The 17,431-nt window shown below is 38.1% G+C and overlaps 3 protein-coding genes across 4 annotated transcripts; 1 reads left to right on the top strand and 2 right to left on the bottom strand.

Annotated features, from left to right (window-relative positions):
• Positions 1-513: 513 nt before the first annotated feature.
• Nrt (Neurotactin) lies at positions 514-8,378 on the top strand. 2 transcript variants are annotated; one of them, XM_069498978.1, is made up of 8 exons: positions 514-710; positions 833-1,163; positions 2,185-2,326; positions 2,686-2,861; positions 3,728-3,800; positions 4,084-4,170; positions 5,651-5,801; positions 5,878-8,378. In XM_069498978.1, exons 2-8 carry the CDS (start codon positions 888-890, stop codon positions 7,310-7,312), a joined length of 2,340 nt encoding a protein of 779 aa, XP_069355079.1. In that variant the 5' UTR covers positions 514-710; positions 833-887; the 3' UTR covers positions 7,313-8,378. The 2 variants fall into 2 exon arrangements, with proteins under 2 accessions (XP_069355079.1, XP_034825684.1); XM_034969793.2 differs by lacking the exon at positions 4,084-4,170 and having other exon boundaries at positions 516-710.
• A 783-nt stretch (positions 8,379-9,161) lies between these two features.
• Positions 9,162-14,175, bottom strand: LOC117983294 (putative leucine-rich repeat-containing protein DDB_G0290503). The gene is made up of 6 exons (XM_034969794.2): positions 13,912-14,175; positions 13,536-13,705; positions 12,543-12,682; positions 11,020-12,463; positions 10,315-10,461; positions 9,162-9,646 (listed from the first exon to the last, which is right to left on the bottom strand). The coding sequence occupies exons 1-6, from the start codon at positions 13,943-13,945 to the stop codon at positions 9,419-9,421; spliced, it is 2,163 nt and encodes a 720-aa protein (XP_034825685.1). The 5' UTR covers positions 13,946-14,175; the 3' UTR covers positions 9,162-9,418.
• Positions 14,176-14,942: 767 nt separating this feature from the next.
• Sf3a2 (splicing factor 3a subunit 2) lies at positions 14,943-17,350 on the bottom strand. Its single transcript, XM_034969146.2, has 3 exons — positions 17,028-17,350; positions 16,186-16,449; positions 14,943-15,397 (listed from the first exon to the last, which is right to left on the bottom strand). Exons 1-3 carry the CDS (start codon positions 17,179-17,181, stop codon positions 15,030-15,032), a joined length of 786 nt encoding a protein of 261 aa, XP_034825037.1. The 5' UTR covers positions 17,182-17,350; the 3' UTR covers positions 14,943-15,029.
• Between the last annotated feature and the right edge of the window lie 81 nt (positions 17,351-17,431).

The raw sequence follows: 17,431 nt of genomic DNA, 5'->3' as shown, positions 1-17,431 counted from the left end.
GACCTTGCTTCCATAAGCGCCCCCCGTGCATTTTAATAATCAAGAGTAAATCGAATGTTTATACTAGACTGCAGCATCGGTCGTATGAGTCGTAGTCGTATCGTGTTATTCATCGTTACGTCGTGCTATCGCTGTCTCACACGCGGTTACACAGTACTTTAATCTGGCTTTTTTAATCAGTCTACGTATTGAACTTACGGTTCAATATTATTATGTATCTAAAAAAACGTGTTTCCCAGGCTATACTCACATAGTACATCTATACTCATTCATTGTTATTTATTAGAAAGTCACAGTATTTTATAAAATATATCGATATGAACTCTTAAAAAAAATGGCAACATTCTTGCAATGGATTTAACCGTAGATAATGTAGATTCTATTACATTTATCTGGTCGTCTGTGTAGTTAAATGTAATCTGTATTTGGACACAGAGTATAATTTCTTTTGCTCTATGTTCCTAACGACTAGTATTATTATTATACCTTGTATTATACTAGTAGTATATACTATTAGTGATCTGTGTTCCAAACTAATCGACCGAAGCGGCGCGGTGAGCCGCGGTGCATTGAATATTATTCAGTAGGTACCTAACGGAAAAGCGGTTTAATGTAATTTTAGCTCCGGTGCATTTTAAGATTTTTACATAATAAAAGCAGTGCACATTAAATAAAGTTCTATTTTGGCGATACGTTCTATTCTATAAGCCGTAAGTAGGGTTTTTACTTAATAATACCTACAGGACTTCTCATTCATATTACATAAACTATAGTGTTTAAAACAAAACTGTTCTTCTAACTTTAGAATAATTCATTTCACTTCACTTTATAGAAGATCCAATAAAGTATATTCAATGTAAGAGAACAAAAGTCACACATACATAACCATGAGCGCCGCCGATATAAATAAAGTAGACAATGATGATGACAACAAAACCCTGGATAAGTTGCAAATTGAGGCAGAGGAGAAGGAAATGATGCTGAAAGTGGAACATCCCGCCGACGCCGACGTAGAACTCCGCCATGACGAAGGCCCAGTCAAGACGGCGCTCTCTGGGGATATCACGGAACAAGGGCGTGAAGTTAAACCCAAATTCATACCAATTGGCGCCATTAAAATGCCAGGTTTCTTTACAAGAAATTCGGACAGGGAAAAGTCTAAGGTAGGTAGGTCTTGTGTGTAACCCCACTCAAAATTCCTTCCATCCAAAAATAATATTGGTAATAAGAGCCAAATTATACTTACAGACTTGTCATAATAGTCTCCAGATTTAAAAAGACTTGTAGTACCTACCTAAGAATGGAAATGAAAAACTTTGTCTGGTGCTTCAATGCAAAAAAAAAATCACTTAAACATAATACATTTTAAATGCTGGGCCTTACACATTTTAATAATGCATAATATTCAACTGAAACTACAATCACTTAAACTTAATCATCAGTACCCATATTATAAGTGTGAAAGTGTGTTTGTTGTTGGTTTGTCCTTCAATCACGTCGCAACGGATTGACGTTTTTGCATGGATATAGTCAGAGACCTAGGGAGTGACATAGGCTACTTTTTATCCCAGAAAATCAACGAGTTCCCACACGATTTTTAAAATCCTAAATCCACGCGAACGAAGTCGCGGGCATCAGCTAGTGTGACCTAAACATAAGTTTATTAGTTTACCTGCTGAACATAGATAGTTTACAAAATTCGTATAATTATAAAGTTCCTGCATACTATTTTACAACTTCTGCAGGCAAATGTAGACTAGATTATGCCAGTGACTTTGTCCGATTGGATTTAGTGATTTAAAAATCTCTTTAAGAACTCTTTGGTTTTTTGGGATAAAAATAAGCCTTTGCCCATCTCCAAGATGCAAGCTGCTTCTGTACTAAATAGTTGAAAGCCACAATGTTATCTATGTGGATTTCAGTTTTTTTTTAATCCTATAGGAACTCTTTGATTTTCTGGTACAAAAAATAGCTTATGTCCTTTCCTGGGATGCAAGCTGTCTTAGTACCAGATTTTTAAAATGGTTAAACAGACTGATTGTGAAAAGCTAACAGACAAACAGACACACACTTTCACATTTATAATATAGTATGGATATGCCTACAGTTAAATATAACTATTATTACATAATAATAATATTAGGACATTTTATCGATTGTCCTAAATGTTGTAACTATCTGCAGGAAGAGGAAGCAATTGAAAAAGACACAGATAATGAAAAGAACCCGGACAAAGCTGATGATGAAGCCAAATCTAAACAGCGTTTCCAGTTTTTACAAACTTACCCGTTTACCAAATTTCTTAAGCAGACTCCAAAGAAAAATGGTTTGTTGGCACTATAAATATTATTACTAAAATATGGTGCTCACATGGCTTTAGGTTTTTAAAAATCCTTTGGGAACTGGTTTTCGGGGACAAAAAGTAGGCTATCTGCCTCCTGAATGCAAGCTATCTCTGTACTAAATTTTGTCAAAATCAGTCTGTTATACAGGGTGATGTATTTTATGAACCGAAATAAGCACAGGGTTGAAATTTTCACAGAATGTGTATCTCTATTGCCGCTTTATTAACGAACAATAAAAATGACAAAATGGCAACCATGTAATTGAATAAAAATAAAAAAAGACAATCTTGTACAATGGTACAGAATCCTTCATCTTAACCGGTTTTTTTTAATTTTTCAGAGGGTGAAAATCCTGGACAGAAAAAACGATTAGGAATATTCAATGTTATGTATCCAAAAATGTTTCAAAGGCGTTCTGCGGGGGCTGCTGAAGCCACCCTCGCATCTATGGAGACTTTGGAAGATAAAGTTGATACCCCTAATGATGGAATGGAGACTGTCAAACTGGATGTGGCTGTTAGTTCAAAAATTGTATTTTTCTTTGGGACTAAAATTGCAAGAAATCTGTGTGGATTTAAGTTTTTAAAAACCCTGTGGAAACTCTTTGATTTTTCAGGACAAAAAGTACCCTATGTCCATCCCCAAGATGCAAGCTATGCTTGTACCAAATTTCGTCAAAATTGGTTTTACAGAACGGTCGTGAATATTATAAAATAATATATAAACTAGCAGATACTTGCGTCTTTATTCGTGTCGATATAAATTTACTAAAAATCCCGTGGGAACTCTTTGATTTTCTGAGATAAAAATTAGCCCATGTATTAATCCAGGGTATAATTTATGTCAATTTCAAATTTCAGCCAAATCCATCCAGTAGTTTTTGCGTGAAACAGTAACAAACATACACACACATACCTACAAACTTTCGCCTTTATAATATAGTGTGAAGTATGATGTGATTAGTGTGATGTGAAAGTGCACACTTTTGCATTTCTAATAATAATATTAGTATGGATTACAAAACACGATTGAAAAATTAAGCTTAGGGCGGTTTCAGACTAGCGTATTATACGCGCGTATAAGCTCGTATTTGGAAGCGCATGTAGGCGCGTATAGGCGTGCCTTTTGGCACACGCTCAACTCGTACGTGCGTTGACGCGCTTCTAAGCTCGTATAAGCGCGAGCCGCGAGAGACCACTACCCACCGGGCCACCGGTTCGAGCGTACACGCCGAAATATGCCCGTATACGCGTGTCCGGTTTTTTGAAGCGCGTATGTAGCGCGCGCGAGTAAGCGCGTATGCTGAAACGACCGTATACGCGCAAAAAATACGCTAGTCTGAAACCGCCCTTAGTTCCATGTCAAAATAATTTTTGTTTCAGGATGAACAAGATGGAAAAGTAGCCACAAGGCTTCCACTAAAAGAAAGAATTCGACAGAAGAAGTTCATTATAGGTAATTATTAACTGCACGAATACTTTTTAGATATTTGTTTGTTATCTGTCTAGCATATTTTTCTTGTTGTAAAAAATAAGGGTTAAAATATGAAACTGCCGTTTTATATTGAAAAATTCATACATATTTTTTATTCAATCGAAGTATTTACCCTCGTCTATATATTTCTAGCAACTTGAACAACATCACATTTTATGCCTTTGTTAAAGAACATTGGGGATCTAGACTACAAAGTCTATGAAGGCATTTTGTGCCACTTCCTGAGAAGTTTTTTTCTTTGCAGGAAATTGTCAAAATTATGAAAAAAATTGTAATTGGTTGGGGCTAGGCCTGGCGAGTACGGAGGATGTCGTATGGTTTTTAACTACAGGTCTTGTAATGTTTAAACGGTTTGTCAAGTAGTCTTGTGTTATCATGGAGCAATTGTTTCTCTGAGAGTTTCGCCCATTGTTCAAAGTTTTCATTTCATTTTTTGTTTGCAATAATTAATATAGAATCTACTTTTCATCACACATCACAATTCTGTCCAAGATCTCTTCATTTCTGTATCTACTCATTAAAGGAATGCAAACTTTTCTAGCCACTTCAGTTAATTCATATTTTTCGAGTTCTTTATCCTACCAACTAGCTAATGCTCGCGACTTCGTCCGCGTGGACTACACCAATTTTTAACCCCTATCTCACTCCCTTAGGGGTTTAATTTTCAAAAATCATTTTTTTAGCGGATGCCTACGTCATAATAGCTATCTGCACGCCAAATTTCAGCCCGAACCGTCCAGTAGTAGCTGTGCGTTGATAGATCAGACAGTCACCTTTTCCTTTGATATATTTAGAAGATTTAGTGCAAAAGATTGAGAGATTGAGAAAGAGTGAAGAATATTGTGGGTAAACTAAAGTCAAACTATGATGTTTCCATACAAAAAAGAAACCCTTATAGGATCGCTTCTGTCTGTCGGTCGTGTCTGTCAAGACCCGTCAAGGAAATCAAAACATACAGGGTACTTCCTGTTGACCTAGAATCATGTTTGCAGGTAGCAATGTCTTATAACACTAGTAAAGGTAAAAATCCGAAAACAGTTAATTTATGGTTATTTGATATTTCTTGCACGGTGGGAATGTGACGGAATCTTTCGTGTATGAGTCCGACTCGCACTCGGCCAGTTTTTTTCTTTTGATAAGGATCAACTTCTATCATTAGTTTTATACCATCGTTATTTACCTTAGTGCTAGGTGTTCATGTGCACTTCTTAGTTCATTTTTAGGGTTCCATACCTCAAAAGGAAAAACGGAACCCTTATAGGATCACTTTGTTGTCTGTCTGTCTGTCAAGAAATCTACAGGGTACTTCCCGTTGACCTAGAATCATGAAATTTGGTAGGTAGGTGGGTCTTATAGCTTGTATTAGGGGAAAAATCTGAAAACCGTGAATTTGTGGTTACATCACTAAAAAAAAATTAAATTGTGGTCATAAACTAATAATTAGGTTTTTCAATTTTCTTAGTAAGATAACTATATCAAGTGGGGTATCACATGAAAGGTCTTCACCTGTGCATTCTAAAACAGATTTTTATTTATTTTTATGCATCATAGTTTTTGAATTATCGTACAAAATGTCGAAAAAATACGACTGTAGTACGGAACCCTCGTTGCGCGAGCCAGACTCGCATTTGGCCGCATTTGTTCCAAACACAGCATTGAATGCCGTTTCAGTTGAAATGGCCACCTCATACTTTAACCCCTATTATTATTAGCTAGGTATTTCTCAACTCTTGTAAATACATCAACTATTTTATATTTTTCTAATAGATAATTGAGATGCAAAATAAACGTGTCTACATAAAATGTTGTAGATGATTTAATGGTGTGCGGAGTGACTGTGCTGGTGTTGCTGGCGGTCATCATCGGGATAGTGATCGGCGCGCGCTCCGGCCCGCCGCTGGAGCGCCCTCTCCGGCTCGGTCGCTTCATCACTACACAGACTTCGTGCGGATTAGTTGAAGGGTGAGACCAATTCTCTATGGACAAAATGATTAGCGAAATGTAATCCGTCTTGAAAATTGTTGTGTTTATTTTGCAGGATTCTCGATGATGGGGTCTACAATTTCTTCGGTATACCTTATGCTACACCTCCAGTGGATGAAAAGAGGTTCACTTATGCACATCCCTTAAATAAAATATCGATGTGTTGGAACGGTACTTTGACATGCCACGAACCGGCTCCTCTGTGTCTACAATTTTTGGAAAATGGGACCATTGTCGGGCACGAAGACTGCTTAACTCTGGACGTAGTCACCCCTCATGTGAGATACGATTCACCATTGCCGGTCGTCGTGCTGATAGGTGCGAACACGCTAGCGGGCGGCATCAGCCCCGCTCAACCGTCGGCTATGTACGCGCGTACAAAAGAAGTCGTTTTCGTTCGGCCTAATTTCAGACTCGGCTCTTTTGGATTTTTAGCCTTAGATATATTATCTAACTCAAAATATCCGCCGACATCCGGCAACTACGGTCTCAGTGATTTAATCGTGGCGCTGCAGTGGGTTCAAAATAACATCAAACATTTCGGAGGAGATCCGAAATCTGTAACGCTGTTCGGGCACAGAGCCGGCGCGACCCTGACCGCCGCTCTGACGACCGTGTTGAACGCCCACAAACTGTACTCCCGAGTGTGGCTCTCGTCGCCGTCCGTAATATTCCCCGGGACACCTTTGCAGCAAACTCAAAAGAACAACGACCAGTTCAAACAGATCAGCAAGTGCCACGACGTCGACTGCTTGCGTCGCATATCGCCGCTGGAGGTGCTGAGCGCGACGCCCGACACCTGGCTGGGGAGCGACGTGAGCACCCTGCCGACCTCCGCCGAAATCAAACGCTCGTGGCTAGTGCTCGACGGACAGTACCTCCGGACTCACGCCTACGAACGCTGGGACGCGCTGAGGGAAGCTAAGAACATCGGCAAAGAAAAGTTGTTCAAACCGATGGTGTTCGGCACGACCGAACACTCGGGGCACTCGGAACTGCTGAGAATGAAACACCTGAATTGGACGGCTGAAATCGTGGAGAGAATGGTGAACGAGAGCTACCTCGGAGAGAAGAACCTGACGGCGAACGTGTTCGAGCTGTTCGACAAGTCGTACGCGGGCCTGGTGGAGCTGGTGTCGGCCGTGCGCACGCTGTGCCCGCTGGTGAGCCTCGCGCGCATGCGCCTGCGCGCGCCGCTGTACGTGGCGCTGGGGGCGGGCGCGGGCGGCGGCGCGGCGGGCTCGGGGCTAGCGCCCGTGGACTCGGACGTGGAGGCCATCCTCGGCAGCTTCGACTCCGTCATGCCGGAGCAGCGCCGCTTCATGGCGGCCATCCAGCAGCTGTTCTACTACTACGTGTGGAACGGGCGCCTGCCGGCCGAGCACGACCTCATCGCCGTGGGGCAGGACGCGCTGCCGCTGCGCGGTCTGCCGCAGTGCGACCTGCTCATCCAGAAGGACGTGGTGCCGAGGCACGCACACGTTGATTGAGTAAACACTTCAACGAATCTTTACTTTTCCTTGTGTGTAATTTAAAACTTCTGTATTTTTTTATTTTATCTAACTGATCTTTTTCTTGTAAATCTAGCTTTCTCTGTACTTACGACGCTCGTTTTCGCCGCGCGGTCCGCCGAGCGACGGTCCACAATGGCACGCTGTATTAATTTCTATGATACTCAGAATAGTTTTATTACTAAGTACAGTTCTGTATTGCCTTCATAGAAAGTGACTTCGATTTGTCTAGGAATAATTTAATGGCCAATAATGATATGGATGTTATTTAATAAGGTCCATCATCGATCATCGTAAGTCCTTATCGGTCGATAAGACCGGTAAAGGGTTGATGACCAAATAAGACTGATTTTCGAAACCATCAAACGCAATGATCTCATGTCAACATTTAACATAACAGTCACTTAAATGTTTTTTGTACCACCATTACCATTTGAAATTAATGTAATACTTGTCGCTAGTTTTATTACTTTTATAACATAGGTATACTCATTGTAAAATAGATTGATAAGAGTCAAAACTCAAAAGTGTTTTAAAATAGTGATTCCAAAACAAAGCCCCAATTAAGTATTTAGTAGTGTAATAAGATGATATTCATATCTTCAATAATAGTGATTTACTTTAAAGTCTGATGATCCAAAGAATAAAATGTGGATAGTTTTTGTATTGACTTATGATATAATGTGTAGTGTTTTTGTATTGTCATGTGTGAAATAGTATTAACATAGGTATTTTAACCCCAGCATTGTTCCCAAGTACTCTTGCCATATGAGTTATTATTGTATTTAAATGAATTTATCCAGTTTTGGATGTATTTTTTACGGTTTAGGATGAAGTTTGTTGTGCAGCTAAAGATTAATCTCAACTCGAAGTTTTATGAAATTTCGTATTTTTTGATCTCCAGTGATTGCACAAGACTGCCATTTTGCTTTACGTATCCAGTCAACGTCACATGCTGTGTGTATGTAATTCACTTTTTTAGAGTAAGTAGTATTGTAGCTTCATTTCGTTAATTGGTAGTTATCTAAAATATATGTATGAGGCTGTAAAATGTTTTTTATTGTCTGGAATTTATCCTCTAGTATGCGACAGGTCGTGATTGCAATCGGGGTATAAAGGATGGGGGGACGCCCCGCACACCCGGGTTAGCGCGGAGGTGCGGGGCGTTCCCTCCCCGATTGCTATCTTGACCTGTCGCGTACTATTGGTACTCTTCCTGTAATACATTATACTGCGCGCAAAAGAACTAGCTAGTCCAATCTGAACTCAGACGTATAACTGTGCATTGTACAAAAACAGATTTGAGCTGGGTTTGTTTACCCTATTTAATCCTTAGTCCATACTCTATACCTGCGCAGACCATGTTGCATTTTCAAATTGCATTACTTATTTTGTGATCACTGTACCAACGGCAATACCTCTCCAGCCATGTAAGTTTAGGTAGATACTAGATAATTAGATATACTTATTACTAGATGATACTTCGTCCGCGTGGATTCAGGTTTTTGGAAACCCATGGGAACTTTGATTTTCTAGAATAAAAATTGCCTACTTCATTCCACAGGATACAAGCCATCTGTGTACCAAATTTTGTCAAAACCGGTTTAGCGGATGGGCACATTCGCATATAATATTATTAGAAATGCGAAATGCGTTGCAATACGACTCGCGCGCCGCCTAATGTAACTCAACAACTATAAAGAGTTTCAGCTCATTCGGATGTGCGCATAGTGCGCATAGCTAACGAACTGACAAACATTAATTTCTATGAAGATTGAATCTCCTCATATACATATTTGGACATGAAAAAAAACTCAGCGAATTTTGTTTCAAATATTTATTGGCAAGTCAAACTTATGATTCTTTAGAAAAAACAAGACTAGCAAACTACAAACAAAGTAAACACTATTTTTTAGCTGGAATGTTAACAAATTAAAACAAAATAATAAAGAAACGATCATCGAAAACCAATTTTCAAAAACTAGGATTAAATTAATATATATTAAACATTATTTCGATTACAAAAGTCAGTCACAATAAAATCTTATAAAATAAAGCAATATCGTTCATCAAATATTCTAACTATTAATGATTACGTTCTCGCAAGGGCGAAATCACAGTTTGGACGTTCTCCTTTCCAATTTTCATTGACTTCCGTATTACGGAAGGTGACTTTGGCTTCGCTTGACATTGTTCCACATCCTTCTTCATTTTATCCATAACAGAAGACTGCTTGGCGAGGGTCATTGTCAACTCTTCATTCTCTTGACGCAGGAGAGACAGCTCAACTACCAGCGACTGTTGGTCTTGAATCTGTGGACAAAAGTAGGTTGTTAGAAATTAGAATTCGTGGGTCCTTATCACTAGGTACCTTCTTCATTTAGAATTTAAATATCCTTGTATGATGATGAATATCTGTCATATCCACATCGTAACGGACAACAGTGGCAACCAGCGTGCGATTGCAGACGTGGAGCTTATTACTATTTGCCAAAAAATACTTATTACCAAGAAAAAAAAGCGGTCAAGTGCGAGTCGAACACGCACACGAAGGGCTCCGTACCACCGTACAAGGAAATAATACTTTAATTTTTATGGCAGTCACTTTGTAATTTCTATTATATTTTGTTAATAGCGGCAATTGACATAATCTGTAAAAATTTCAACTCTACCTATTACGGTTCAAGTGATACATCCCGCTGACAGACAGACGGATGGACAGACAGCAGCGGCTCAGTAATAGGGTCCCGTTGGCACCCTTCGGGTACGGAACTCTCACAACTTGCTATTAAAAAATGTACCACGTCCACGTCTTAAAGCCTATATTTGAGTAGCGAGCATTAAGCCAGTGCCGTGTCTGTTGCTCCAGCGAGCGGTTGTCGGTTTTAGCCTGGTGAACTGGTTGGCGCAACAGTTCGCTCACAGTCCGTAACTTGCCATTGAAAAATGAATGTAGGTACAACATTCAGGTAGTGGCGTACCTGTTGCTGCAGCGAGCGGTTGTCGGTTTCGAGGCGCGCGATCTCATTGGCGGCATGCGTGAGTAGCACGCGCGACTGCTCGGCGGCCGCGGAGGCCTGCCCCGCGTGCTCGGTCGCCAGCTCGCACAGGACGCGCTTCTTTTCCACCTAACAACAAAAAATACTAACTTAGGGCCCTAGCACACACAATACTCTTAGCACAAGCAATGAGCGATTGCATCACGTTTTGATATCTCGACATCGAATCAGAAAAAACAGCTAAAACGTAATCTGTCGATAATTTAGGTGACACTAAAGAAAATATCTCTGATGATAGGTACGAGCATATGTGCAAAAGCGATGCCTACTCAATAAAGCACTCAATATCCATAGCATACCACGACGGAGCCACCCTCTCCAATATAACAAACTATGTGAGTTTTAGCATCATGTCAGCGTCAGTAAAATATGTACATTGCTGCCTGCCCATGAGGGCGGAGAGGCATGAGGAGGAGACCTGCGTGCTTTGACCAACTTGAGATGTAATAAAAACTAAAATGATCTAGCGTGGTGGTGGATCTGAATGGTGTGAACAGGTTTCTGACCTTAGTCAGTAGACAGGCAGCCTTATGCTCTCAGACACGTTTTTCAGTGATAAAAGTGCAGAACAGAGGTAGACATTAAAGAACTGGATTTCAGCTAAATCATTGCCTAGCCTAATCTTACCTCGTCTCTCAACATTTGAATTTGTGAACTGGATTCCATTTTAAGCAGTTCAACATCTTCTATTAGTTCATTTTTTATGGATCCCAGCTCACGATAAGCCTCCTTCTCCACATTCTGTAAACTCTCAATTAGAGACACATTGTGTTCAATAATTCGATTATGTTCTTTAGCCAAAGCCGCTTTTGACTTCAGTATATTTACAAGAGCTTCTTTGTATTCATTACATTCCAGAACTGTGTTATTTAAAGTATTTTTGAAAGTAGCCAGGTCTGATTCTAATAATTCTTTTGAATTCTTTAATGCTGCAACCTGATTCTCTAAGTGTTCTAATTCACTATCCGACTCACGCAAGCGCATAGTCAAAACTTGGACTATGTCTCTGGTTACAGAAAGAGACATTTCAAACTTATTTTTTTCTTTAGTGGTCTTATCAACTTCAACAGTAAGCTTATTAATTTCATTTTCGAAATTGATGCTCTTCTTTTTAGATTCCTCTTTTATATCCTCTAGCTCTTCACGTAAATTTCTTTTCTCAATCTTTAGGGCTTCATTATCATTTTGCATATTTATGATTTCTTTATGTAATAATTGATTCTTTTCTTCATTCATGTTCAATATATACTTCAATTCCTTAATTTCATCCTCAAGGCTCTGTATGTCTTTTTCTTGTTTAGACCAATGTTCTTGAAGGTGTCTGCTTCTCTCTTCAAACTGTATCTCACACAGTCTCAGCTTTTCACGGGAGGCCTCGTTAATTTGCTCTAATTTGGCTTTCATTTCTTGCTCCTTAACAATCAGTTCATGTTGTAATTCTTGTATTTTATCATCCTTCTCTTTAATGATTTCATTTTTTATTGTTTCTATTAATGTATTATAATTCTGTTTTAATATTTCTTGGTCAACCTTTGATTTTGCCAAAATAGCTTGTTTTTCATCATCCAATTTCAATTTTAAAGTTTCTAATTCAGCTTTATATTCACGCCTAATACTTTCGTTAGCTTCTAAAGCTAGAGCATGATGTCCTTTAACCATTTCAAGTCTTTGGCGAGTTTCTTCCAGACAAGACTCCATGTCTGTTAGCTTTTTCTGTAGATCTGCACACAAACTATCCCTAATGGTTATGACTTCTTCAAGAGAAGTAAGTTCCACTTGTTTGCTGCTGACTTCTTCTTCTAACTTCTCACATTGCTTCTCCAACTCCAATATCTGATTTTGTAACTGATTAATTATTCCTTTGGAATGGTCATTACTTTCTGTTAATTGATTAACTTCACCGTTATTTTTATTATCATCTAAATTTAGATGTTTAAATTCTGTGCCTAACCTTTGGACATCAATAGATTTTCCATTTTTAGTTTGTTTAAGCATTTCATGCAATTTGGCAATTTCATCTTTGAGATCATCAATCTGTTTATTGTATTCGGATATAGTGTAATCTTTATTCCTGAAAAATAACAGTATTGTTTATTGGAACTTCTTTTATGTTTTGTACCTACTAATATAATTCGTAAAGAAATACCAACCGAACTTCAACTTCATGAGCTTTGATGAGGTCATCTTGAAATTTATTATCACATTTTTTGGTAGTTCTTGATGACAAGAGTGTCTTTTTAACGCTACTTGCAGATTTAATGGGTGCAGTAACAGGTTTTATGGGTCTAGGCTGTAAATATAATAATTTATTATTAATTCTGGTAATGTAAGATGCAAGTTTCAAAAAGAATAAATTGAAACAATTGTTTATAAAAAAATGGTACATAGGAATCCTAGCACCTAACCTAGGAAAGTCTATCCTAATATTAAGAGATACATATTTGATTAAAACTATAATAATGAAACTATATAATGGCATCAAAGTTGCATAAGGTTTATTCATACATAATTAACAAATACAATTAAAACTTCAATAGTATTCAAAAAGTTAAGTCATCGAGTTAAAATTAAACTCTAGAACAAAAGCTCTTTAATTGGTAGCCAGTAAGTTAAAAAAAATAAAATAAAATAAAACAAGTGATAGCCTAGTGGTTAGGACGACCGCCTTAAAATCGGAGGTTGGGGGTTCGATCCCGGGCACGCACCTCTAACTTTGAGTTATATGCGTTTTTAAGTAATTAAAATATCACTTCCTTAACAGTGAAGGAAAACATCGTGAGGCTTGAGGAACTACATGCCTGAGAGTTCTCCATAATGTTTTCAAAGGTGTGTGAAGTCTACCAATCCGCACATGGCCAGTGTGGTAGACTATAGCCAAAACCCTTCTCACTTTGAGAGAAGACCAGTGCTCTGCAGTGAACCGGCTATGGGTTGATCATGATGATGATGATGAAGTAAGTTGTAACCACATGTTTGAGGATGAAACTGAGATGTTTAATAGTTTGCTCAGACTTAAGTCACTGTTAAAACGTGACAGCATTATACAGCTGGCATAAATTTGTCTTGTTTTAACTGAAACTTAAGCCAAAGTCAAAGTGCACTCAGTAGTTTTTAACCTTAGTGAAAGTAATTTAGCTACTCACTGTTTTAAAAGATTTTGTACTATGTATGGAGCTACACTGTGATTGAGTGTCCAAATTATCTTTTGACGAAGTTGATATAGCTTTGGATGGCTTCGATACTGGAGTCACTTTCACAGCAGGTTTCTCTATGTCTCGTTTTATTTGAACTTTGGATTGATTTTTGACAGGAGCTGTGGGAGAAAACGAAGATTGTTAGCTAATTAAGTAGGCAAGTACTTATTGGAACAGCTTATTACGCACATTTATCAAAAATCGTGTATATACACGCGTAAGGCACGCGAAACGATCAATTAGCATTCATTCTAATAGGCAGAACTAATTTAACTACCTTAGATATTAAATGCTGATTCCTTAATAGTATAAAGTTAAAACTTACCAAGAGAATCAAATCTTTTCGCCTTCGAAAACATTATTTTAGAGATATTATTACTTTAATTAGATAAATTAACGTTTTGTTTAAACTGTAAGTTAATCACTCTTTAATAAATTATCAGATTTAGTTCAACTTCACCTCAACCATACGGATCGCGCGCGAAAATGCTTTTTTTTCATTTGTATTGTTGACTTTTGTATGAAGTGACCGTTATTTAACGTTCCGTTCCTGCCAACGATATTTTTCTCAGCAGCTCGATTGCAGTAGAATGACAGCTACAATGTCACGATCGCAATCACCACTGATTGGTTGATGCTCGCTCACTATTGGCTACAATGTATTGTTGCAACAAGAATACCATAAATTCACCAATCACAACAATTGCGATTATAATAATTGATGCCCGTTTTCCAGAATCGACCTACAGCTTTTTCTATGTTTATGGTATATAACCATATGATTATGTACTGTAGTCTTTGGTTTACAGGTAAGGTACGTAGTCTATGTAATAAAAATAGCTCAGATTAAGAATCAATAGTCTGAGGTTCGTTTGTATATTTGTATACTATCTCTATGTTTGCTTCTCTTTGTGTCAGAGACTGACAGGTGACATTTGCTTCATTACCCAGAGATAGTACCACTATAGTATGCGACAGGTTAAGATGGCAATCGAGGTGAGGACGCCCCGCCCCGATCAATTGATTATATACTCTTTGACCCCGATTGCCAAAGAGTATAATATAATCATGTGATCACTACGTTTTCCGATTGCCATCTCTTCTCACGCACTGTACAAGTACCAACGCATTGGTATGGACATATCTTAATACGATTTTCATAAAAAATGTTTTGGGTTTATTTAATTCCTTCATAATTCAATTTTTAAAAACCACCAAGATTTACTTTTCACGGCTTTTTTGGGTGAAATTAATTTTTGAATGGAAATAGACACTCTTTTCCGCAACAAATATTTAAAACAAAAGCTCTGATTCTCTCGCTCTTCTCAAAAATCGTAAAATCAATAAAAGACTATAAAAAATCCACTAAATTGTATTTGAATAATTAAGTAGGTATTTAATGAACCTTAAACTATACATACACATACATGGGGGGGGGGGGAGTTACATAGATGGGGGTGGGGGTGGCACTGGCAATAATGGGGGTGGAGGTGGTACCCCCATCATTGGTGCTCCAGGCGGTGGAGGCAAACGGATGCCATGATTTTCCCACATTTTTGGGGGTGGCGGAGGCATTCTTAAGGGCTCCATTTTAAATGCAAACTGGAGGAAGAATTGTTTAGTATCTTTATTCCAGTGGGTCCAGAATTTAGAATCATGTTTCTCCACCTCTCTACTGGGCACTTTAAATGCTATTGTCTCATATGGTTCTGCTGCAAAGAGTAAATATTGCCATCTGCGGTCTGGAGGTTCTATTTTCTGCTCATAAGCTGACATGAACCGATGCCTAGGCTGGACACCTTCAGCTATTTCTGAAATAAAAATATCACAAAAAAAATGAGTACTATCTGTTCACTTCGAAATAGCTTTTACTGTCTCTGTCTTCCCCGCACTGCATCTCAAAGCAGACTCGCTTATACAGATAACAAGCCTTTCATATATGTCCATTTCACTTGCAATTGTCACTTTCATGTTTTCAAACTTTGGTTATTGTTACATTTTAAATTTTTGTGAATTTTTAAGTCATTAGACATATAGGTAATGGCCCCGATTCTCTAGTCTCTCTCTAAACTATATTTAGAGTATCTGCATCCTTCTCCTTTTACTAATGCTAAAAAAGGAACGGAACACGACTTTCACATTTAAAGATTCTAAATTTTAGTGCACAATACAATTTTAAACAGTAGGTTAGCGACTGCGCGCTTATATCACGGGTTTTACCATCTAAAAATTAAATTTAGAACTGTCAAACTGTGTCTGTCCTTTTCATATAACATTTGTAAGAAGAGCATGCGGATACTCTAAAATTAGGTTGTGCTCAGAATCGGTGCCATTATCTTATTTAATCAGTACCCTTATTATAAATGCGAAAGTGTGTTTGTTTGTTGGTTGGTCCTTCAATCACGTCGCAACGGACTGACGTGATTTTTGCATGAATATAGATAAGGACCTGGAGAGTGACATAGGCTACTCTTCATACCGGAAAATCAAAGAGTTCCCACAGGATTTTTAATACCTTAATTCCACGTGGACAAAGTCGCGGGCATCAGCTAGTTATCTTTCATAAAATGAAGTAACTTTATACTTTGAACATTAATACCTGGATAGTCAACTTGAAATAGCAAGCTTTGCTGGCCATTCTCTGGATCTTTCTGCTTTGTAACTCTGTAACCTGGTCGCCCAATTTTAACAAACTTTTTGGGTTCAATTCTTGGCTTCTCAGGAGCCAATTGTTGAGGTGCTTCCTTCGCTTCCTTAGCTGCTCTCCGGGCTAAATTAGCCTGATGCTTCTTCCCTTGAGTGTGGGCCAAGTAACTGCCTTCATTGTTGTGAAGTGTAAGGCATAATTTACACTCATAAGATCCTAAAACAGCAGATTTTTAATTGTAAATATTATTTTATCCTCTATGTACTTCCAATATTATGTTGTATGTTTACCCAGATATCTGGCTTCTCTATACTGATATTACAAAGAGGAAAGATTTGTTTTTTGTAATCAACTGAAACTATTGAACTGATTCTAATAATTCTTTCACTACTATAAAGCTACTTTATCCAGAAGTAACATAGGCTATAAAATATATCATAATAGCTTCGACTTCATCCACAGGACTACACAAATTTCAAATTCCTATTTTATACCCTTAGGGGTTGCATTTTAAAAATCCTTTTAGTAGCGGATGTCAACGTCATGATAGCTATCTGCATGTCAAATTTCAGCCAATCCGTCCAGTAGTTTAAGCTGTGCGTTGATAGATCAGTCAGTCAGTCAGCTTTTCAAGGTTTTCAGTTAAAAGTTGTACAACTGTCGAAGTCGACGGCAAAAACTAGTAGTGAATATAATAATTCTAGATGATATGATCGTGAAAGATTTAACGGTAACAGATACACATATTTGCATTAATATTTAGTAAGAATGGACTCAAAAAAATTGTACTTTACCTAAATGATTTTTCATAAAATATGGATCTTTATTTAAGTCGATGGTCTCCAAAGCGAGTTGCCTTAATCGTTCACGTCGATCTCGATTGCTTTCTGACCATGATGCTACGCCTCCACCTCCAGTTTTACCACCAGGTCGATTTTGAAAGTCCATCTCGGACAATTAGTTTAGCAGAACTTATTAAGCAGGGTTGCACAAGGTTTAAGAAGAGAAGTTAGGGATATTTTTTAATTCACAATTAATTTATAATTTTTAACATTTTTCTTCAAGCCAAGCATTTTAATCTAAACTAAAACACCTATTTTTTTTTTAAATTTATTTTACGGCCCTGGGTAACAGTGCTTTAAGGCCTAAAACACCTATTTTTTTAATTTATTTTACTGCCCTGGATAACAGTCCTTTA

The sequence above is a fragment of the Maniola hyperantus genome, chromosome 6 (genome assembly GCF_902806685.2).
Source record: "Maniola hyperantus chromosome 6, iAphHyp1.2, whole genome shotgun sequence".
Taxonomy (NCBI): domain Eukaryota; kingdom Metazoa; phylum Arthropoda; class Insecta; order Lepidoptera; family Nymphalidae; genus Maniola; species Maniola hyperantus.
The sequence above is the reverse complement of the archived record's forward strand: the minus strand, read 5'-3'. Positions and strand labels throughout refer to the sequence as shown.